Source organism: Lytechinus variegatus, chromosome 3 (assembly GCF_018143015.1).
Source record: "Lytechinus variegatus isolate NC3 chromosome 3, Lvar_3.0, whole genome shotgun sequence".
Lineage (NCBI taxonomy): Eukaryota > Metazoa > Echinodermata > Echinoidea > Temnopleuroida > Toxopneustidae > Lytechinus > Lytechinus variegatus.
Genome location: NC_054742.1, coordinates 59,409,699 through 59,432,704, shown reverse-complemented (window position 1 = coordinate 59,432,704; position 23,006 = coordinate 59,409,699). Strand labels below are relative to the sequence as shown.

The 23,006-nt window shown below is 37.5% G+C and overlaps 2 protein-coding genes across 5 annotated transcripts in view; one reads left to right on the top strand and one right to left on the bottom strand.

Annotated features, from left to right (window-relative positions):
• LOC121411517 (calcium-binding mitochondrial carrier protein Aralar2-like) overlaps window positions 1–8,711 on the bottom strand; it is a 23,775-nt gene extending 15,064 nt beyond the window's left edge. For 2 of the 4 annotated variants that reach the window (XM_041604282.1, XM_041604285.1), the window contains exons 1-5: window positions 8,649–8,710; window positions 8,341–8,509; window positions 1,368–1,440; window positions 811–867; window positions 12–154 (exon numbers count right to left, since the gene is read on the bottom strand). In XM_041604282.1, coding sequence (XP_041460216.1) covers window positions 12–154; window positions 811–867; window positions 1,368–1,418 — 251 coding nt within the window. In that variant the 5' untranslated portion in view covers window positions 1,419–1,440; window positions 8,341–8,509; window positions 8,649–8,710. Of the gene's footprint in view, window positions 1–11; window positions 155–810; window positions 868–1,367; window positions 1,441–8,335; window positions 8,510–8,648 lie in introns of all 4 variants that reach the window. The other 2 variants (XM_041604283.1, XM_041604284.1) reach the window with 2 other exon arrangements.
• On the top strand, window positions 8,688–23,006 carry LOC121411518 (histone acetyltransferase type B catalytic subunit-like). Its single transcript, XM_041604286.1, has 10 exons — window positions 8,688–8,764; window positions 15,143–15,229; window positions 15,584–15,659; window positions 16,100–16,223; window positions 16,882–17,183; window positions 17,589–17,693; window positions 18,524–18,630; window positions 19,394–19,545; window positions 20,022–20,138; window positions 20,893–23,006. The coding sequence occupies exons 1-10, from the start codon at window positions 8,758–8,760 to the stop codon at window positions 21,061–21,063; spliced, it is 1,248 nt and encodes a 415-aa protein (XP_041460220.1). The 5' UTR covers window positions 8,688–8,757; the 3' UTR covers window positions 21,064–23,006.

Here is a 23,006-nt window from a genome sequence, read left to right as displayed (position 1 = left end):
CCATGACTTACCCATCTTTTGTTTGATCCGCTACACCAGCTAGTAGTTTCAGGGTATCTGGATTGTAATTCCTCTCAGGCTGCATGTTGAGGTAGCCTCTGATGAAATCCTCGGGGGTCATGAAACGCTCCCCTCCCCGCTCAATGCTCGCATGCTGAAAGAAAATATATCAAGAAATGCAATGTTGTAACTTGGTAAAACTTGAATGAGATGATTTGGATTTCTTTTATAGGTAAGTATCACCTAATTAGCACATGCCCCCAACCCATATGGACCATATTCAGAACTTGGGTTTAATTTCTATTAAACTATGAAAAGCCAACTGTTGCATATTTATCAGATAATTTGTCACTCAACTCATACATAATTGGCAGGGAATACTTACTGAAAAAGTTTTCTTCATATAAGCAGGAAGAAGGAAGCACAGTGAAGAAATATCACAACAATGTAGGGTCAAGACAAATTATTGACATAATTGGCTTTCTATAATTTTAGCAGAGAGTTAAACCATGGTCTTAGACAAACAAGACTTTCTTTTTTTCTTCTAGGTAGCTTTAGGAAATGAAGCAGGAGAAACATTTTTTATTATTATTTCTCTCATACACTATAAAGTAGCTTATGTTTAATGTTTGAAATACCAAATAAATGAATAATAATAATGATAAATCTCTAACAATTCTAATTTAACTAATAACGATTACAAATCTCTATCAATTCTAATATGTATAATAATGATGATAAATGTATAGCAATTCGAATTGTTCTAATGGAATATTTTCGACAGAACAAATTAGGATGAAATGAACTTACTTTACTGAAGACATTGCGGAGCTGGACTGGATCTGCTCGCTTCACAAGGTGAAGTGCCTACATACAATCATACATATAAAATGGATTATTGCTAGTAGAACATGATTATTCATTGCTGTATGCTGCATATAAATACATCATGAATATCTTATTTTGTAGTTTGATTAAAACTCACACAGCTCTCAGAGTTAACTTACTTCAATCATCCATAATTTTTTTTATAAAACATTTATGGTCAAGGCCACTTTCTTAATTGGTGATACCGAAGGGAACAGAGGTCAGCAGGCACTGATTACTCTACCAGTACCTGGTTGTTTCAGCCCACACTCACACTTTTTTTGTGGAGGGGGGGGCAAGAGCACATAATCCCCACTCAGCATGGAGTTCTGTACTCTTCCACACATTATCAATACAAAGCATCAAGAAATACAATTCACCTTCTTCTCTGATGTATAAAGTTTACAATCGACCCTATCTCTAGATCTTGACCTACAAAGTGAACACAGTATAAAATGGTAATTGATGTCTTTAAAATTAAGGAGGATCTGCTGTCTTACCCGACGTGAAGCAAACGACCTTGGTTCGCAGGAGGCTGTCTTGAAGAACATCTTGTTTTTTCAGATGCTGCACCTATTAGCATATCAAACAGAGCAAAAAGTAGTTATATATACATCTAGTAGTAAATCTATAATATCCATCATAAATGTATGTAAGTGTAATAATAAGCACAGTCCAGTATGTGAATCTAAAATTGATGTTGTGCGACCTAGTGGTGAGAGCATTGGACTCAAGATTGTGAGGTCGTTTAGTGTATGTCCAAATAATCACCGGTAATCAAATCCTCGTTTAGGGTGGATTTCCACAGAATATAGGGACAGCGATTTTCCGTAATCGAGGAAAACCGAGGGAATTCATGGAAACAGCCTCTTGAAAATAACAGATGGTTATACTATTATGGTCTTTCACAAGAAGAATTACACTGGATTGTACACAAAATTTCTCAGTTTCACCTGTTTCAAATACAAAACCGGATTGAATAGAACTTTGATAGGGCTTACAAAATACATGTAAGTAGTCACCCTATCTCTTTGATGCTAGTATCGAGGATTTGAAAAGGATGTTAAATAGAAATATGTACCCAAGTTGGTTGATCCAAAGGTCATTGAACCAATACCTTCAAAAAGCCCAAAACCAAAACAATACTTGTGAAGAGAAGACTGAAAGGTATTCAAGGTTGCCTTATATTGGTAAAGCATCACAAGAACTTGAAAAGAGACTCAATCAATATTGCAAGGATCTCCACATATCTCTTTCGTTTTCATCTTTCAAGCGAAGTTCTTTACTTCCTGTCAAGGATTCCATTCCCCAGGAGATCCGGGATCGTGTCATATACCAATTTACATGTTCCAGATGTAATGCTCACAAAATTGGTCAAACCAAACGTCACTTATGACACAAGTACATGAGCACCTGGGGAAGGACAAAACTCCCATGTTTGGAAACATGTACAATCATCACCCTATTGCCTGTCAGATTCCAATAGTCAATGCTTCAAAATTCTTGACATTTTCAGCTCAAAATAAAGGAAGGGCTCTTTATCAAATGGAGAAAGTCCCAACTCAATCAACAGGTATACAATTTACCAAGACCGAGTACCGATTAAGACCGTAACAGACGCATCATACACGCTCTCTGTAGAACCAGCAATAAATCAATTACAGACTCAGAGTTTACTATCCATTGAAGATAAAATGACTCATTTGTAGGATTCTGAGGCACTTCCTTCCTATCAGCATCATACATGTAGATTGTCTAATTATGATTCAATTTTGCCAATTGTCAAAATAGTGGAGCAGGACCCTCTCATGTTCGCAACATGCTAGACTACTCTTTTGATTGCGATACATATACCACGGAATTGCAGTACGTACATGTACTCCGATGTTTTGTGCGACTGTGGAGTATATATGCTAGGTATGCATACCTTCCATCTCTTCCTTACACTACAAGATTGACCATTCCTTATTTGTTTCAAATGTATATCCTGACTAATTTGGAAATTAGACGGGAGTATAAAGATTCTGAATACTTAAGAGTTATGAACCTAATATTGCTGCGATATCATCTGTACTTATCTTCATATTCGCACTTTACTGAATCCACATGTATAATATTTCGTCAACTTATAAATACCGGTAACTGATTTCTACTGTGTGGTGGAGTGTTAATGCAATGCAACGTCTACTTTTCGTAATTGGGAACTTCTTATTGATAGACTGACCAGTACTGACCGCACAGAAACGCTAACAATACGCGTTACAACCATTAATGTGGCAGTGATGCCTAATGTTACAACAATGCAGTACTTACACATTGAAATAAATAAATGGTTTGACTTCACAATCCGAAAGATGTGACTGAGCTTACTGTTAGTGCTCTGTTAGGCTAACAACGTTTCTGTGCGGCCGGCACAGGTAGATAACGTCACTAACAAGCTAATCAACAACATGTTCTCAAAACAAAGAGCTACTTGAGTCTATTAACATAATCAATCATGAGGCAGTGAATGAGGAATTTGAAAAACTTCTTGATCGCTTGAATGATCAGGAGAATAGAATGAAAGACATTGAAGTAGAGAGCAAAGAACAAGCTAAAGAGATTAGTCGCCTCTCTGACATAATAGAAGATCAACAAGCAACAATAATCTTTGCTTATCAACACTGGATTTAGAGCAATTTTCACGCAGAAACTGTCTTCAGTTCTTTGGTGTCCAAAAGCAGAGTAATGTAGACATGGATGACTTCATCTGCAAGATAGCAAATGATAAACTGGCATTGGAGATCTCCAAACAAGATATTGATTGCTCGCATCAGTTGGGTAACCCCACCAAAGCGCAAACAGAGAACGGTAGAGGGAAACCTGCACAGAAGCGCCCTTGACTGATAGTTATAGTATTTTAAGACCTGCGATACCAACAAGATACCATAATGCCGAGCCTTCATCATCCCCAGGGAAGCATTCCCTTTTTTTCACTTCTGGAAGTTCTGGCTATTCTTTTCAAGGCTAACGCAGCTTTGGGTTTGATCGTTAAGGACAACTTCATCCCAACAATAAGTTGACTTGAATAAAAAGAGAAAAATCTACAAGGATAATACTGAAAATTTGATCAAAATTGGATGCAAAATAAGAAGGTTATAGCATTTTTAAGAACAGTTATACATGTATATGCACCTCCCGGTCAGTATGCAAATGAGGTGACTAATGACATCATCAACTCACTATTAATTTTGTTTTTCATTATATGAAATATTAAATATTCTAATTTTCTCCTCATTCATTATGTGAAACAAAGTTTCATTCCTCCCTGGGAAACTTTAAGGGAAACTTTAAAAGTTATATACATGTAGGTCTATCGGCATATTAGACTGATAAATAGGTCTATTTCTGTAAGGGAAACGCTCCGCTGAGATTTCATCTGGCTCTGCAGCATCCCCTCTATCAATAGACCAATGACGGCCATTGGGCTCGTAATGGTGGTGCAAACAACCGCCGCTTAACTACGGCGCCTATAGAGAAAGGGTACGCTGGCGCACCCTTCTTCTTCTTCCTGTAAAGTACAGACTGCCGTTGGCATATTATCGTACTTGTGCTTGTCAAGTGCCCAGATGAATAGTGCAAGTAAAAATCTCTACAAAACTATGTGCGGCTAAAAACAGAAGAGGTCTTAACGAAGCCTCCTTTGCTGCACCTCCTGCTTGAAAGACGCAAGGGAGGTGCTGTGAACTATCTTTGCTGGGAGTGAGTTCCATATTCTGATAGCATCAGGAAAGAATGTCTTTTGATATACTTGTGTTCTGGCATATGGAATTTGGAACTTATCAGGATTTCCACGTGTACATGGACCAGTTGATGGGATAAAGTGGTCATCCGGGATGTCAATAAGCTTATTGATGATGCAGTAGACCATGCTAGCTCGCTGTTGTGCCCTTCTTTCCTGAAGAGTAGCCCACTGGAGTTGCTTTAGCATATCTGATACACTGCTGGTACGTCGAAAGTCTCCTAAAGCAAAGCGGGCGTAACGGCGTTGTACCATTTCCAGTTTTGAGATGTTCCTCTGGGTAAATGGGTCCCACACCACAGCAGCATACTCCAGTACTGGAAGGACAAGTGCTTTGTAGCACAACACTTTCGTCTTGAGAGGACAGTCTCTGATATTTCTCTGCAGGAAGCTGCTGACTGAGTTGGCAGACTTAGTTGTTTTGTCTACATGGTGATTCCACTTAAGGTTATCCTGGAAGTTTACACCAACCCTCTTCAATTACTCCTAAATGTTGCTTTTTGATGGGGGAAAAAGGAAGAAATAATAGAGATGAATTTATATCAAATACAATCAGCTTAATAGGCCCTACCACATTTCTGAAAAACATGCTGGAAAATAGCGAATTTTGATGACAAACAGATCAGGATCAGCCAGATTCTTCTTCAATCGCTTGATCGCCATCAGTGTAGCTACAGCTGAGCCGAGCGTAAGAACGTGCCTGCCAATCAGCTGTAACTGCGCTGCAGCGATCGAAGAACCTGGCTGATCCCGATCTGTTTGTCATAAAAATTCACAACTTTCCAGCATATTATGGTGGATCCCAAGTCTGCGCACCTAACAATTTGAGTTAAGATTTAACATGAATTTCTTATTTCACAAGATCTTTCAATTAATAATGTTCCTTATATTATTATGAGTAAGTGTAGCAAATTTCTCATTGAAAAATGAAAAAAAAATATAGGATTTTCTTGAAAAAACCTCGGGCAGTCATTTTCAGATTGAAAAAAAAATGGTACCACATGCATGTCTGCGCACCCATTCACTTTGCACACGATTCAGGGATTTTGATGAGAAAGGCTGCATTTTGAGGCCGTCACATGAAATGCCCTAAATTCAATATTTTTCCACTATTTTGAGTCAGATTTTTTAATGAATACCTGTCTATTGCATGTGTAAAGTCTGTGTTCATTGCATATCTTCTTTCACTAGAATCACACAGATACGCGTGTGCGCAGACAAGTGGGAATGCGCAGACTTGGGGGAACTGGCCATACTTTTCAGATAGACGGTAAGCTGATTGTATTTGATACAGATATATTAGATCTATTTCTTACTTGTTCTCCTGTCAAAAAGCAAAATTTAGGAGTAATCGAGGAGGGTGCAAAACTCCTAAAAGTGCACCCTTTCTCCATAGATGCTGGTACACACTTTTTCACTGCAACCATCCTGCCTGTGGGGAATCTACAGGTAGGACTATGGTATGCCAAAGCTGTACATAGCACACACTTTTAAAAATCATTAAAATATCACTTTTGTGACCAAAATTACTAATTTCCATACAGTTGCAATTTATTTTTCATCAGTAACTTGGGAATAATTTTTGTATTCAACATAGCGCTCAAAAACTTGAATTTGGGGCACATTTTGTGTACGCCCTCTATTGGTGGAAAGTAATATGGCAAGAAAATTTTCATTTTTTGATCTCTATTTTCAATTAAGAAAAAAATAATTCAAAGAATTAAATTTACATAAGATCCAAGTTATATGATGAATAGCTGTAATGAAAACAGACAGTGTAAGAAAATCAAGCATTTGTCCCATAGAAAAAGAGAAAAAGCCAAACATTGCCACCCTTATTGTGCCACACATGGAGATGTAACTGAGAACAAGGTTATATCCACTTGTTCACTGCTACCACCCTGCGTGTGGGGAATCTACTGGTAGGACTACATGTATGGTATGCCAATGGGTGATTTCAAGTTCAGTGTTGACCTTTTGGTGTTGGTGTTGGGTCAATTTTTACACGATTATAACACCAAACATAAAATGAGGATGGTCCCGAAAAGTCACTCACTAGTTGTTGAGATGTCAATAATGTGATCTGGATTAGTTTTACAAACTCTGAATAAGGTTTGGAGCTAGGGGAAGCAATCGAAACTTCAACACTAACACCAACACCAAAACCGAACTTGAAATCACCCAATGTTGTACAGAGCACACACTTTAAAAAATCATTAAAATATCACTTTTGTGACCAAAATTTCTAATTTCGATACAGTTGCAATTTATTTTTCATTAGTAACTCAGGAATAATTTTTGTATTCCCCAGAGCGCTCAAAAACTTGAATTTTTGACATATTTTTCTGTACGCCCTCTATTGGTGGAAAGTAATAATATGGCAAGAAAATCTATTTTTAATTTTAAAAAATGATTTAAAGAATCAAATTTACTGAACAGCCAAGTTGTATGAATAATAGGTGTAATGGAAACTGTCAGTGTAAAAAAAATCAAGCATTTGCCCCACAGAATAAGAGAAAATAAGCCAAACATTGCCACCCTTATTTTGCCACACACGGAGATATAATTGAGAACATGGTTATATCATAACCTTGTTCATTGAATGAGTGGTTATTGAATAAGTGCTGGTACATGTAGTTAAGCAGCAGCTGCTTGCTTCACCACAAGCCCAATGGAGGTCATCCATCTGTCATGTCTGTGTACTAGGAAGAGGACTCGTAACAAAAATCAGAAAACGTTGAAAAACTCCTCAGAAACAGCAGATTTATCAGTCTATTTGACTAGTTCTCTAATTGTTTAACGAATAGCGTTAGACCTTTGGCGTTATTGACATTACCATAAAGGCACTAGTATTAAACCCGTTTGGAGAGTTTCCTCAAATATATAGAAATATAGAATTTACCTAAATTTCAGACCCGTCTTATTTCCAAGAGCAAATGCTGGTTATTCTTTTTCTGTTACTTTTTTATTCAACCACTTGACTGTGTGCGCGGGCGATCGAATTATATGGCGATGGTTTTGGGCACTAGTATTCAATCCGTCGGCACTAGTATTCAACCTAGCAATGAAAGATGGCCCTGTCTCTCAATCTGCCCTTGTTCCATCCAACTATGGACTAGACCATTTGAGATGAGACCAAACAGGGAATTCATCAAAGCCGCAGACTTACATAGACCTAGATCTAATTTAGCAATGTAAACCAATTTGAGATTCGCTATCTATCCTCACTACATATTGAATACTAGTCCTAGTGCCATTCAGTGCAAAACAAAAGGCCATCGCCATATAATTCGATCCTCATCCACACATACAGTCGACAGATTGATAAAGAAAATACCGACAACAGATTACCCTGGAAATAACAAAGGTATGAAATTAAGATAAATTCCCTATTTCTAAATATTTTCAGGAATATGTCAAAATCTTTGAATTATGATGAATATATACTAACTAGTGCTCATACTATTACTAGCGTAACTAGTCATACGGTAACTTTCTAAATTTACATCCTTTCTAAATTCCGTGAAATTTATTTTCAGCATTTTTTGCCTTGTTCCGTTGTTTGATTTTTCTCTTAGCTCTTAAGTAATTAAATCAACATTTTCTGGGGTGGACTTGACCTTTAAAAAGGAAGCCTGTTAGTGTTAATCCACTATCGACCACCCCCCCCCCCCCCATCGTTCTCACCCTACCGCAGATCAAGCAAAGGCAAAGCAGAGTTTGGTTGACGTCGCGCCGAAGTTCTGGCTGGCACTGCTAACACTTTCTCGATGCGTGATAGCTGACCCCGCGGTGTCCGCGAGAAGCTCTCTGGAAATTCCAAACACCGGCCAAGCAGACGTAGCATCAGAAATACAGCCACTGTATCAGAAAATCAAATGTGGAAGGCGCCAATAGACGCTATTATTAAAGAATTAAATATTTCATGTAACATGTCATTCGATAAATATTGTCAAGCTAAGGTTTTCAGGTATAAAATTAAATAAAAATTGAGACTGACCTGGAATAGCAGCTTGATCGCGATCGACGGTAGTCGCCGGCCGAACAAAGTACTTCCGGGTCGATGTCGTGTCGTGGATTTCGAGTTGTCTCGCGCGAAATCAAGAAAGATGGCGGGTAAGTAAACAATAAAAACTTGACAAATCATCCACTTTTTGATGTATTCAGACATGCCATAGACTAAGGTATTTTCTCATGCACACTATAATCTTGAAATGTTTTGTTTACTTTAAAGTCCAACGTTAAATAACATTTGTGATTTTTTTGTTAAGACGACGTACAATGCAATGTGTGAGTGGTGAGTGAGCCATGGCTAGCTGCTAGTGCTAGCTCAGCTCAGCTCAGTGGCCGTGGATGGTGGTGCACAGCATTGGCATTGGCACACAGACTGGCACGTCCTGGCACTTTGGCTTGGGCTTGGCAGTGCTAGTCATGCTAGTGGCAGTGCACAGTCATGATTCAGACAGTGACAGTGACCTAAAAAAAAATTGCATAGGGCCTACATATAACGTAACAGCTGCCATTTGCCGATGCAACGCCAATGTATGTATGGCAATTACTCTTCCTGCAGCTGCAGTTTAAAATTAAATTGATAAATTAGAGTCATAATATTGAGGGGGGAATAGGATTAGCACTAGCAGTCTGGATGGGCACTCAATGACTCAACTCTCAAAATTCATGCATGCTGCCGCACGTAGAAAAATCAAGCCATAGCCTATATAGGCATAGAACCTTAAACGTTAAGTCACATTAGATTAGAAAGACGTACAGCACCACGCGTGAACCACGGCACTAGCTTAGCCTCACTCTAGGCGACACCGTAATACTTACCCGTGTTAAGAAACTGGGACTCCACTCACGCGCATTTGGGCCGCCCTAGCTTAGAACTAAGCTTTCTTTCCGTAAAAAACAAATATTCTTATGATTAAATAAATATTAATTAATACATGAATACTGTTAAATCGGTACTCACCGGTTCTCTTCTTGAATTTTCTGCCAATTTCCCACGCTGCTGGCTGCAATTCCGCGGTAAATTTCGTCGCCATAGAGAGCTGTTCATGCAACGTTATTTATAAATGGAGCGCCCTTTACGAGAGTTGTTAATGCCGCGGAGAAATCGTTAGGCATTTTGGCCTGTGTTCAAGGCGTAGCTGTTCTATTTTTTTTTATAAAATTATGTGTGAGATCGAAATCTCAGCGAGTAAACACTCTTCCAATATGGAAGAGTGTATACTCGCTGTGATATGATCCCGATAGGGAGGCGCAACACCCCCACCCACATGGGCGCAAACCCCAGGGCCGGGGGACATGTCCCCTCACCCAAAATAGTAGGGGGCACATTATGAAATGTCCCCCTACTATTTTTGGTCATGTCGTTCAAATTCGAAATGTATTTTGGAAGAGACGATCTTACTTTTGGCATGCCCCCTTTTTTTTGCTTGTTTGCTTGTCAAATTTCTTTTGGTCAAGATGACCTTCTTTAGAGGGTGATAAACCTTCTTTTTTTGTTTGTTTTTTGCTTGTCAAATTTTCCAGCCCCTGGTCCCCCTACCTTTGGGGAGAGATTTCCGCCCTTGCAAGTAGACATATACTCTTGATATTGTTTGCGAATCTGCACGGGCGTCGATCGAGGGCTGGGGATGAGGAAAAGCGGTGAGACGAGAAAAAAAATAGAACTTAGAAGGGGAAAGGCGACAGAAAAAAAGTGAACGAAAGAAAAATTAATGGAAAATAAAAGGGAAGAGTAAATAGGGAGAAATGTGATGGGTAAAATAAATTATGGGAAAAGAGGACAGAAAAAAAGTGAACGAAAGAAAAATTAATGGAAAATAAAAGGGAGGAGAAAATAGGAGAAATGTGATGGGTAAACAAAATTATGGGGAAAGATTCTGGACGCACTATTCATGTTTTATCATGAAAAGGATAAGTTATTTATCCGCGAGCAGACACTTTTTGATATTGTGATCTGAAACTGGATAATGATTTAAATAGAGAACAATCTGCGTATCTGAATTAACGTGTGTTTTAGATTTCGACCTAGAATTTGGGTATTCTAAGTAACTTTCTTATCATGAAAATCAATAAAGAGAGCGCAAAGCGCGAGCTAAAAATATATGATATAACAAAGGGTGAATTTAAGCTCTGTAATGCAAACACTTTGTGGGAAAATTGTGAATTGTGATGGATCACAGTTAAAAAAGAGCTGATGTATTTTATTTTTATTACTTTGAGTTTTTACATAGGACCGGAACATGCTATGAGGGCATTATGTCATCATATGAAATTGATGACCATCTTCCTATTTCTCTCGCATGGGAGCGCGAAATGTGTTAATTTTATGGCCTGAAAACTGGACATTTAAAGCACTTTGTAATTATGCATAAGAGGCATTATATATCTATCAATGCGAGCAGAAATCGCGAGTCGAAGTTTTTGATAAACTGTCATCAAATTAGTTTGATTTAGAATTAATATTGGGATATACATAACCGACTAATCCAAATGCTATAGCGTGCGGCGCTAGCTGATACGTTTTAACAATCTGACCTGAATAGGGAACTTTTTGAGAACTTTATGGAATACAGGAAAATAATACGTACCTGAAAATTCAAATTTTGCGAGCGCGCAGCGCAAGCAGAAAATGATAATGTTCAGATGATATCACAGACATTTTTACAGAGCACTTTTTAAAAATCAATTTGTAAATGAAACAAAATAATGAAAGTTCAATTTCCCAGCTGAAATATGTTTTGTATAATGACTTCAAAGTTTGATTTTTCAAGCTCCATATTGAGCAAGATATGCAAATACCCTAAAAGACAATAAGGCGCGAAGCGCGAGCGAAAATTTTTTATCCTAACAAATAGATTTAAAAAAAATTATTTTCAGAGTCTTCCCCTAATGTTATTTCATTTAATCATGTTCCTCCTCTTATGTTTGCCTTTCTTCTTTTTTCCTCTCTTTTCCCTTCCTTTTCTTTTTTCCTTTCTTTTTTTTTCTTTTTTTGCTCCGCCAATAGGGGGGCCCGGGCCCCTCGGCCCCCTGGATCCGCCTATGTTAGCGGTTGTAGGTATAAATCGCGCTCTAACGCTCTAAAACTGTGTTCTTTATCAAAAAGCTGTCTTTCATATTCATTTTGTTCGCAAAAGAATATAAAGTTAATTTCAATCATTGTATATAGTTATCCTGTTTATGATAAAAATACTTAGAAATTGGGTTAGGTTAGGGTTATCAAATTATCAGGGCAGAAAATATATATTTTTTTCTCATTTTGCGCGTCGAGCTGGCACTATTTGATCTGTGTTATTATGTTTTTGATGACATTCATTGTATTCACAACAATAATTATTAAACATTGCGCACGCGCCGTGCGCCGCATGAATTATGTAGATCAGGTGAATAACTTACCGCTACACACGAGCAGTTGCTCTATATATTCTATGTAATATAATATATAGAGCAACTGCCCATTTTTAATGGTCCATAATATACCCACTTTCTTCTTTTTTTGGAACGAGTATGAATTTATCTACTGATATACTGAATGTACAATAAAAGTCATTATCATGTATTTCTTGGCATTTCATTTACTTTTTTTACCATAATTATATCACACAGCTGTTCGCATAGGCCTACGCCGTCACAAATAACAAAACAAAATCTCACTTTTTTTCTTTTTTGGTGGGGGATAGATTTTCCATACGCATACGTACAATTTTTCAAATTATTTTTTTCTGCTATTTTCATAATAAACTTTAAATGATTTCGCCTTTGCACTATTATTTTTTTAAAGACAAAATTACATCATCATCATATCATCGTCACCAACTTCATTCTCATCTTTATCACCACTACCACCATCATTATTATCATCATCATCATCATCATCACCGCCACCATCACCACCACTATCATCTTCACCAAGATAAATCCTGCTTTTTTTCCTTCCTATTTTCCTCTTTTTAGAGGGCACACCACCACGCCCCCTTACTGGATATCCGCCTCTAACGTTTGTTGTTGTATATAAGTTGGCGGATGCCTCATGAAATGAAATAATATAAAATAAGGAAAGGGAAACTAATTAGAAAAAGGACTGAGGAGAAGAAAAAAGAAAGCCAAACAAACAAGAAAAAACAATATCAAAATTTTGTTGTAAAGTCTTCTACGTCAGTTTAATAATTATGTTTTCAATGAAATGAGAACATAAAAAAATGAAACAAGTAAGATGGGCTATACATCGTAGCAAAGAAATAGAGGGAAGCTCCGAGACAATAAAAAGGGTGAGAAAAAGAAAAGACTTTGAAATACTCACAACACGAGCATAATAAAAAAATTGGAATAAGCAAGGACAAGTAGCTGAGGGACACCCCCCCCCCTCTCTCTCTAGTTATTTATGTATCAAACTCGCATACACAAGAATTTCTTACTAATCAAAATATTGCGAGCAAAAAGCACGAGCTGACATTTTTTTAAATATTCAAAACTGATAGAGAGACACATTTTAAACAATTCATGAATCATAATAATTATATAACTAGCTTACCAATCGAATCATTCGATTGCGACAAATGATCTGAGAATTAATGCTTTTAGGAATTCATTAAATTAAAGCAAAGTATCTCAACATTAAAATAATTAAGGCGGGCGCAAGGTATCAGCTACTACACCGATAATTTTTTTTTTGACATTTGAAGTATTTTCGGTAATCATGAAAAAGATCGGATATTTCATGAAAGCTCAAATCCCGAAGAGCGGAATATTTTTATTAATTGACTTTTTAAAAAAATGTTCTAAGCCCCATTTAATATTTGATTATAAGTCGATGCATTAAAAGCTGAAAAAATAAAGTATTTTGTGTTCCTCTATCATAATTGTCTTTCTCTTTAACCCTGGTTCTTTTTTTCTGGGGGGAAGCATTTTGGTTAAAAAAAGAGAAAAAAGATAATTGCTGGCTTGTGGACGCCCGGTGTGGACGGTGGTAGGGACACCCCCCCCCCCCCCCCGTAGTTACGCCAATATGGGACCAAATGATCCTAAATGTCCGAGGCGAAACTTGTGCAATCAAACGTTATTTCTGAATAAATTAAAGCTTGCGCTGTTCAACTTCAATCTCTTTCAGCTAAATTTGCGATGAACGCTGCGTTATGAAATATATAATTATCAACATCTGGCGAAAAGAATAACCGACCGATCACCTGACGAGAACGCGTATACGTGATCTGCATATCAGGTCCGATCGAGAGTCAGAAGTGAAGGACAACTGCCAAGAAAATCAGGAAAAAGTCGTCAAAATGTAAGTTCCCCTTCATTTCTTTCAATTTTTTGTTAATTATTGAAGCATTAATGTATCATTAAAGCAAAATTTCAACAAAAGCCTCAAATTTAGCTAGTACTTTTGTTGAAATTACAATAAATTTAGATCCACATAAATCTCTAACCCAATTTTAGCACTGATGTCGCCTATGAGGTCCATACATGTAATGTTTGGACCTCATTGGTACTAGGAGTGCTTAGTCTTAGGTTAGGGCTAGGTCCTAGTTAGAAATCCAATGACAATCTTTTTGCGAGGTTAGAAACCTCACACTAGTGTGAGTGGAGGATGGGAGAGGGAGACAATGTCAATGAAGTGAAGGCGTGATGAAGATGATTAAATGGGAGGAGACCTCGTGTGATTCTTTCTAGGATCGAAGATGAATGGGAGGAGGATCAAGTGGGGAGAGGATGAATGGAAGAAGAAGGGATAGGGTGAATGGGAGGAGGAAGAAGAAGCGAGATGAGGAAGGGGACAGAAGATCGAGGGACAGAGAGTGAATGTGAGAAGAAGAGATGATGAATGGGATTGGAGCAACACTTCTTGTTTCTCCTCTTCTTTCCCACCCTCTTAAAAATACCCAGGTGAAAAGTAAATCTTACCCTTTTTTAATGTTTTTATTTTTCACAATTCTATGGAGTGGAATTGTGTCAGGCACGAAAGCCCCTCCTTGTATCCATGCATCACAGGAATGAGCATCTGCATCCCTCCAAACATGGACAGCAGAAGAGGGGGGGGGGGACCGAGGGAGTACTCTCTTTATTCCCTCCTGTGAAATCGTACTTCTGCTTCATTCCACCTCCTCTTTCTTCTATTGATTCAAATTGATTAAAAAAACTGTCAATAAATAGTAAACTAAAATGTGTTTTTAATGAAAATTTAAAGATGTCTGTCAAAATTGCCAATTTTTAACCAAAATGGGGCTTGATTTGTAATCAAAACCTCACATTTCATTAATTCAACACTTCAGGCAATACAAACAAAGTTGGTTTTAAAAAATGTAATATGATGGTTCACAGGGACCTCTATTTCTGACTACACTAATTGTGGTGACAGAATGATAGTGCTCTCTGCCCGCGGGCTTCTCTCAAGCAGAGATGTATAGACTTAGGCCTCCTGATCGAGTTGTCTTAGAATGTATTCCATCCAAATATTAATTTAGTGGGGTTTTTTTTTACTCACAGGTGCTGTAGCTAACAATATGGATAGCATGAGGAGTGCATTGGAGGAGTTTATTTGTAGAGCTAATGATGTCATAGAAATGAAATTAGGTAAGTTCAAGTTCCTGAGTTATGCAATGAGGCTGCACAAAAACTGCATCTTTTTATATTCCCATACTGCCTGCTCTAATACCTTCCACCATAAATCCTTGTGGAATAATATTGCCACTTTCTTCACCTCTTTATCATTAGATAAGGCTAACATAAAATAAAACAAGTGCAATTTATTTTTTTTTAATTGTAAAGGTGGGCAGTAATTTCATTCAAAGGATAGAGTTTAAAAGCACTAAATTTGATGTTCAAGTTTTTAATGCTGTTACATATAACTCATTTCAAGTCTTTCTACATCTATGTACAATCAAAACACAGTTCACCATTTAAATGTTCTTTTTTAAACCCATTTAGTCCGCTCTAAGGAGGATATTGAGGATTCTACAAGGTCATTTACTCCTACCTTCACCCATCAAATCTTTGGTGACAAGTAAGTTGTATTTAAATTCTCATCAAGTATTCTGAAATCATGAGAAATGGGGATTTTTAACAAGTGTAAGGATCTGACCTCTAGAGAAACCAATTCACATTTACCTCTATGCCCAAGGCTCAAGTCTTTGAATAATATGTTTTATACTTATGTGAATATATGTTCAATGGTTAAAGACATTTTTAAGTCCTTAAAGTCTTAAACTTATGTTGATCACATGTTTTAAGTGATCAATAATCCTTTTTTGGGGGGGTAGTCTTTATGAGTCAATGCCGAATTCTAAGATGAATTTACAGTATTTTTTGTATCAGTAATTAATTTCATATCATATGAAAACTTATATTTGATAATGATAATCATAATGAATATATTCTTTTAAAGTTGTATTTATTATTATTCAATATCATCATATTGTAAATATGATTATCAATATTTTTCAGTGAAACAGTCTTTGGATACAAAGGATTAAAAGTACAGTTGTACCTGTCAGCCGCTAAGCTAACACATTATCTCACATACACATTTGAAGAGAAAGTCAATCCTAAGAAATTTGAAGGTGTGCAGGTGAGTGTAATTTGTTTATATTCATTTGGTCAACAAAAAGTTGATCTACGACTCAGAAAGTCTGATATCACAAGGGCTGATTCTATTTGGAGGTGCATCGATTTGGTCTAGTTGTGGTTTGGTTTACGGTACACCACACTATGACTAAGTCTCATTTAGTCCACTGCCAAATTTGTTGGTTAAAAAAGGCCCATAAAGAAGGGAAAAAAAATTGGGGAAAGAAGAAAACGGCAGAATGAAGAGTAGTAAAAACTACAAACCTTGTCTTCTCCCCTGACAAAATACCTTGCTGTTTCCCCTGTATTCATGTCATTCATAAACTTGGTCATTAAGTTTATTGAAAAATAATCATTAAATTCTTGTATCATATTCTTGTATACTCGTGTATGCTTGTCATTCAGAAACTTTGTCTTGATTTTATTGGACAGTGTGATTGTTTCATCCTTGTAATAATAATTATAATAATTTTATTCAGTCCTATATAGTGCACATACCATGCAGAAACGTGGTCATTAAGATTATTATTGAAAGGTGATTGTTCCATTGTTGTATCATGTTCTATCTTATTCCTGAATCTATGTCATTCATAAACTTGGTCGTTATGATCATTATGGAGAAATAATAGTTACATTGTTCTCTCTCTCTCATATCTCACCAGGCGGATCCTATTCTCAAACCCATTGTGGAGAAGCTGGAGATAACACCCATGGATAACCTAGATCGGTTCGTGATGAGCCTGGAGGACGACGTCGGCTTCCAACCGATGGGCGACCTTCTCCATTCTTACTCCATCACAGACGAAGCTCAGGGCACCTCAAGGCATTTTGAGATCTACAAGAGTAGCATCATGACGCCAGGGTTTAGGGAGTATCACTCGCACCTACAAACATTGCTATGGTGGTTTGTGGATGGATCCTCCTACATTGATGTGGATGACGAGAGATGGATGTACTACACAATGTGAGTTCAAGCTATTAAGTCTTATTAAAATAAGGTTGTCACTTTATCATAGGAGTTGACCCGCCATCTTGCCGCAAATATTCAGGGGGGGGGGACAAAAAGTACAGTTTTCAGGGTTTTTAAGTGTGATTTCATATCATTTTCTTTGTCAGCGGGGAAATTTGTGACGGTCAGGCAGATGTGATATTGCATTGAGTGCCGATTGGATGTTTTGAATGGTAATAAGTTTCATCTGGTGGCGACCACTGACAACAAGGAGCCCTTACCCACAGTAGCTGTTTGCCAGAGGCAACATATTTTCAGTTTGTCTGTTTGGGGGACTTTTTCCCCTCACAATAACTAGGAGACTGTTTTCATTCGAAGTGCCACCTCTCCTAACACTAAAATATATCCTTATTCTTGCAGCTTTGAACGATATCCCTATGAAGGAACAAAGCGATACACGACAGCAGGCTACTCAACGGTGTACAGGTATTATGCCTATCCTGACAAGATCAGACCTAGGATTAGGTGAGTGCATCTTTGATCTGGTTAATCATTCTGGAAACTGGGTGTTATTTTTAAAAGTTGTTTGTAAGTTACGCACAACATGACGTATGAATGGAGACCATATCATGGATGCTGAATCAAAATAGGCCTTACTGTATGTGGTGTCATAATCTAATTGCACTGTCCCTCAGAGGCTGTAGGAATACGCATAAACAGGGTTGTTAGAGATGCGCCAGCTGCAGATCACCATCGCTTGCAAGGCAGTGGCACTGACTGATAACATGGCAGCGCAATGGCAACAATGCAGAAGGTCTATAGATTCTCAATGATTATGGCCAAAATATGATTTACAAGAGGTGGTTTTGAATAATTGGTTTCAATTCATGGTTTATACTATTTTTCAGATTTTAATTCAGTGGGTATATTCAGAATAAGTGTGGTAATGAAAAACATAATTTTAACAAAATAATAATTGACGCTTGGTTAGAGCAATCATGAGTCTGCTGTTCGTTTTGATTAATTTCCATTAACATTCAACTAATGTAGTAACAAGCATCCGTCATTACTGGATGCATTCTTGCTATCCGCTCTGATAAAGATGTATGAAATCTGGATGAACAATAGTTTAAAATCTCAGATTCAAGACCACCTTTGTGAATTCAGGCCTATGATTCTCATCAATTGTTTAAGTTCAATCTTTGTAGATTAAATTTCTAATTTTTATAAGAGTCTGAGTGAATTATTCAGTGATTTCCCAACTTTGAAGTGGATTTGGGTTATTGGATATTATCTCTCATGTAAAAAAATCATTTGTTTGGTAATGTAATTATTTACTCTTTGTCTTGTTTCAGTCAAGCCCTGATCCTCCCTCCATTCCAAAGACAAGGCCACGGAGCTCGATTCTTAGAGACCATGTATGCAGATTTCAGGACATTCCCTGAGATTCTTGATATCACAGGTGAGGAAACAGTGTTGTCACTACAGTGGTAATTGTCTTTGAGGTCAGCCTCAAAGACCAGGCTTGAGGATGACAACACTACACCATAAAAATATATAGATCTATTGACTTATTTATCATTATGTTATTTCTGAAGTATTACTTGGCCTTATCCAGCTTTGTCTTGGCTTTTCCAAGGATTTACCGCAAGGGCCCAAGGCCAAGGTAGAGGCCACATAATTTTCCTTGAGTCAAGGCCAGCCTTGAATGAAAGTGCTGCTTTCATTTGCCAAAGATGTCTTTTTTTTATTTGAACATGATTATGTTTTGTTTTTGCTTTCCTTTGTATTGGGGAAAAAAGAATAATAGTAGTCACATTGATTTAATTTGTATTGGTTCTAAGCTTTGAATAGTCACTTTTCAGAGAGTAGTTTGCTGAGAATTTAAAGAGATCATATTCAATTACACACAAACTAGTGGAAACGATCTTTGTATATTTCGGGGAAATGATAAAAATCAACACCTTCAAATGTTGGTAGTGCTGTCTGCATATTTATGCCTGCTGGTTGCTGGAGGCATTGTGTTTTGCGTTCGTCTGTTCATCCATCCCATATTCTAGTGATGTGACTAAAGAACCATATGATGGATCAACTTCAAAATTGGTCCGAGTATGCACATAGATGTGATTAGATATATCTAACAATATTGACAAGGGATATTGGTATTATTATTACTGCTTAAATGTTCATGTTTCATTACTCCTCATTTTTACATTGATTTACAGTTGAAGAGCCATCCGAGGATTTTGTGCGACTAAGAGACTTCGTTGACTGCAGGGCCTGTGCTAAACTCCCTGCCTTTTCATCGGAGAGCCTTGTCAAAGGATTCTGCAGTGCCATGGAGAAGGAAGCTCTTGATAAGCTCAAGCTAAATAAGGTGATTTTAACATGTTCTGGAAAACTTGATAATGAAGGGTTCAGCTTATGTAAAATCCTTGTCTTGATAGAGACTGTTGTGAGTATATACTCCTAGGAGATTCATTTTTATCATGCCTCCTCCACCTTTGGAATTTGCCAGAACCATCATTTTAAGGGGATTTTTGGTCTGTCCATCCTTCATCCAAATGATTATAAAGCCAAGCAGTACTCTTGGTGAGCAATATGTTTTAAAGGATAAAAGAAATTAAATCACACTGAATATTTTTTTTGGGGGGGTGGTGGTTGGCACAATCATACAGCAGATTCCAACAGTTGCCACAAATATATGTTGTCTTCAGAAAAAATTGAGACATTTTCAGAGATTGCTTTAAACATTTCTCTGTAGTACCTTTCGAACTTGTGTATGATGCATGTAGGCTGCATAACTGACATAAAACTATATGTTATTAGGAGTGTTTTATTTTTCGATTGCAGAAACAAGTTAGGAGGGTTTACGAGATCCTACGGCTCAAAGCGACAGACTACAGTAACGCAACGCAAGCTAGGGACTACAGACTTGATGTCAAAAAGAGACTCAATATTCCATTTCAAGTGAGTGTGTGTTTGCTATGGAGGAATACTGAGTAAGGTGTCAGTGGAAAGAAAGATAAGAAATGAAAGAAGAGAAATGCGCATGGTGTCAGGTGTAAGAATAATATATACTGCATTATGACTCTGTGCCCCTGTCTTGCAAAGAGTTACAAATGATCCGGTCACACTTGACTGTATGGAAATCCATCAATATAATTTTTCATACTGTGGTAATATGCACTATGTCCTTAGTAAACAAAGAGAAGCACAGTGAATTTTCAAGAAAACAAGGAATGCATGAATATCCATCATATCTAGAAAATATTTTGAACAAATATGCATTGTAGATGTTGGCATTGCTGGCTTTACATAGGGCTGAAAGGGTCAGCAAAACACAAAAGTTCCATGATAATGAATGGTGAACCACCTCATCACATAATTAAATTAAGTTGATTCATGATTTATAGATAGGACATTCTTATTTGTATTATTTTCATTGGTTTGCAACAATGTTGATTGATCATTGCTTCCATTTTTGTAATTGTCATTGTCTGATCAGGAACAAAATGCTGATTTATGAATAGGCTAGCATTATTCAAGATTATTTTCATTAGTCTGTTATGTAATTCAGGGTATATCACTTTATAGCACAAGAAAGGATCACCAGTCGTGCGTAAAGTCATTCGTAACTTCTGAACAGCTTTACGAAGCACCCACCTTCTGATTTTCTTTGTTGATTACTGCAATTTTGTGACTGTTCTGTTTGTCTTTCCAGAAACAAAAGGCTGATTATGAGAAGCTCAAGAAGGTCCTGAAGCCAGAGGAATTGACGGCAGCGGAAGAGGGCACCAGCCTGGAGGAGAGACACCAGACCCTTGAGAAATGGTACCAGCATCTCCTCGAGGACTACCGAAAGGTCCTGGACCGTCTCTCAATGTGCGACTGATGTTAATATTCTCAGTGGTATTGATTTAGGACTTTTCGATTTGCATGTTTACGAGTGAACTACAGGTGGCTCTGCTCAATTCGAATCTCTTAGGACCATAGAAACGTGTTTGGCTTTAAAGACTCAGAGCCTTGTAGCACAAAGGTTAGCGAGTATTCGCTTGAAACGGCTCATCGAAATTAATGCTCACTTTGCTCAGTCGACTGACAAGGAACCAATCAGAATGTTTGAATTAGCGATTAATTGCTAACATTTGTGTTATGGGGCCTTGGTCTGACTTTGAGACTTATGCAGAGTTTACTGTACTATGTAACGATGTAGTCTGCTTTGTGCTCACAGCATATTAAGTCGGTGGACTGAAGCAATGTGAGACGTGGAGTATGCCTGAGGTTAATCTAGGTTGCCTTACATCATCTGTTTGTGGCGATGATGCAAAGTTCCCTGAAAGTTTTTACCAGGTTAGTGGTCAGGTGGTTCCATGACATTTGCTCCGGCAACAATCACTCCAGAGACGATTGCTTCGATGGAAAACCTGCATGTTAAGCCAAACATATAACCAAACCTCCAAAACTAAATAAATCATAATCCTTATCTTTACATTATTCTGAGCCCAAAACTCTATTACAATCCTTACTCTAATCTAATGCCCTCTGAGATATTAAGAAGAGCAAATTTCGCAGGAGCATATGTCATGTCAACAGTCTCAGGCAGTGTCCTGAAAAAGCTGCTTGCACATGTACTGTGTATGGCAGTGCTCAGCTCTACCAACTTTGTTTGCTGTGGTCACAAAGCAGAGGCTTATGAGACACTTATAGCAGTTCACTGGTGAATGCACAAATCGCAAGTCCCTATTGTAAAATTGTGAACTTGACAAAGCACAAGTAACACGAACAAGGCCTGTCAAAAGGAATATTTATTGCTATGGCTACTAGTACTTTATTTTTACGAATTCCGAGGAAAGGGCATTCACCTACAGATTGTAACTTTTTGTTTCGTTTTCCTAGGTTGCATTATTTTCTTCTTCCAAGTATAAAGAATATCTTAGTGCGATATTGAACTTGTTTTTGTGCATTCCAGCATTGTCAATACCATATTTCAGTGGAGCATGATGTAAAACCTGCAAGCACCAACGTTGACATGAATTAAATCAAATGTATTATTGGCCTAGTTGATTACTGTGTAGAACCAGGTAAATTACACTGATTTTAATGGGGATTATTATGCACTTATGTGGCCAGATATTGGGCCACATGAGGAATGATTCTCTCCAAATGTAGGCTGTGGATGTTTTTCGTCATTCTCTGCCGAGAAATGGTATCAAAAGCTATGAAATGCAAAAAAGAAAATGGTGACATCATCATCGCTTCCATACTCGGTTCAAAGGAATATACTAACAAAGTATTAACGTGTAAACCTAGCATGCTTGTAGGAGTTGATTGTCAGGTGGACAGACTTCAGGTTTGCACAGATGCCCATTCACTTACTTGTATGTAAAAAATGTATTTAAAAATGAAATTGTTGATCTGACATTTTGTAAAAATGTGAATATTTGTATGTAAATGCCATTCAATGGCCCTTTGCTTTTTAGTTGCCTATAATTTAAGCTACGCTGTCAACCTGTCTTGGGAATTCCCGTCTGAAGTGAAAGCATGTCTTTAGTGGCCACCAAAATTTTCACCAAGTTGGAAGAAACATTTGTTAAACTGTCTGTAATTGCAATCCGAATGACCCCAGTGGTCACTTTTTCAGTTTCCCTTGGTTAGCCATAATAGACAGGACAGGTTTGACTATGTTATTTACATTGCTTGAAATTAGGAAAGTCATGATGTATGTTGCTGTATTTATAACTTAAGTTCATTTACATGTACATTTGCTGATTAATTTGCCATCTTGTAAGATTATATGGATGTTCCCACCAAATCAATAAACTTACAGAAGTCTCA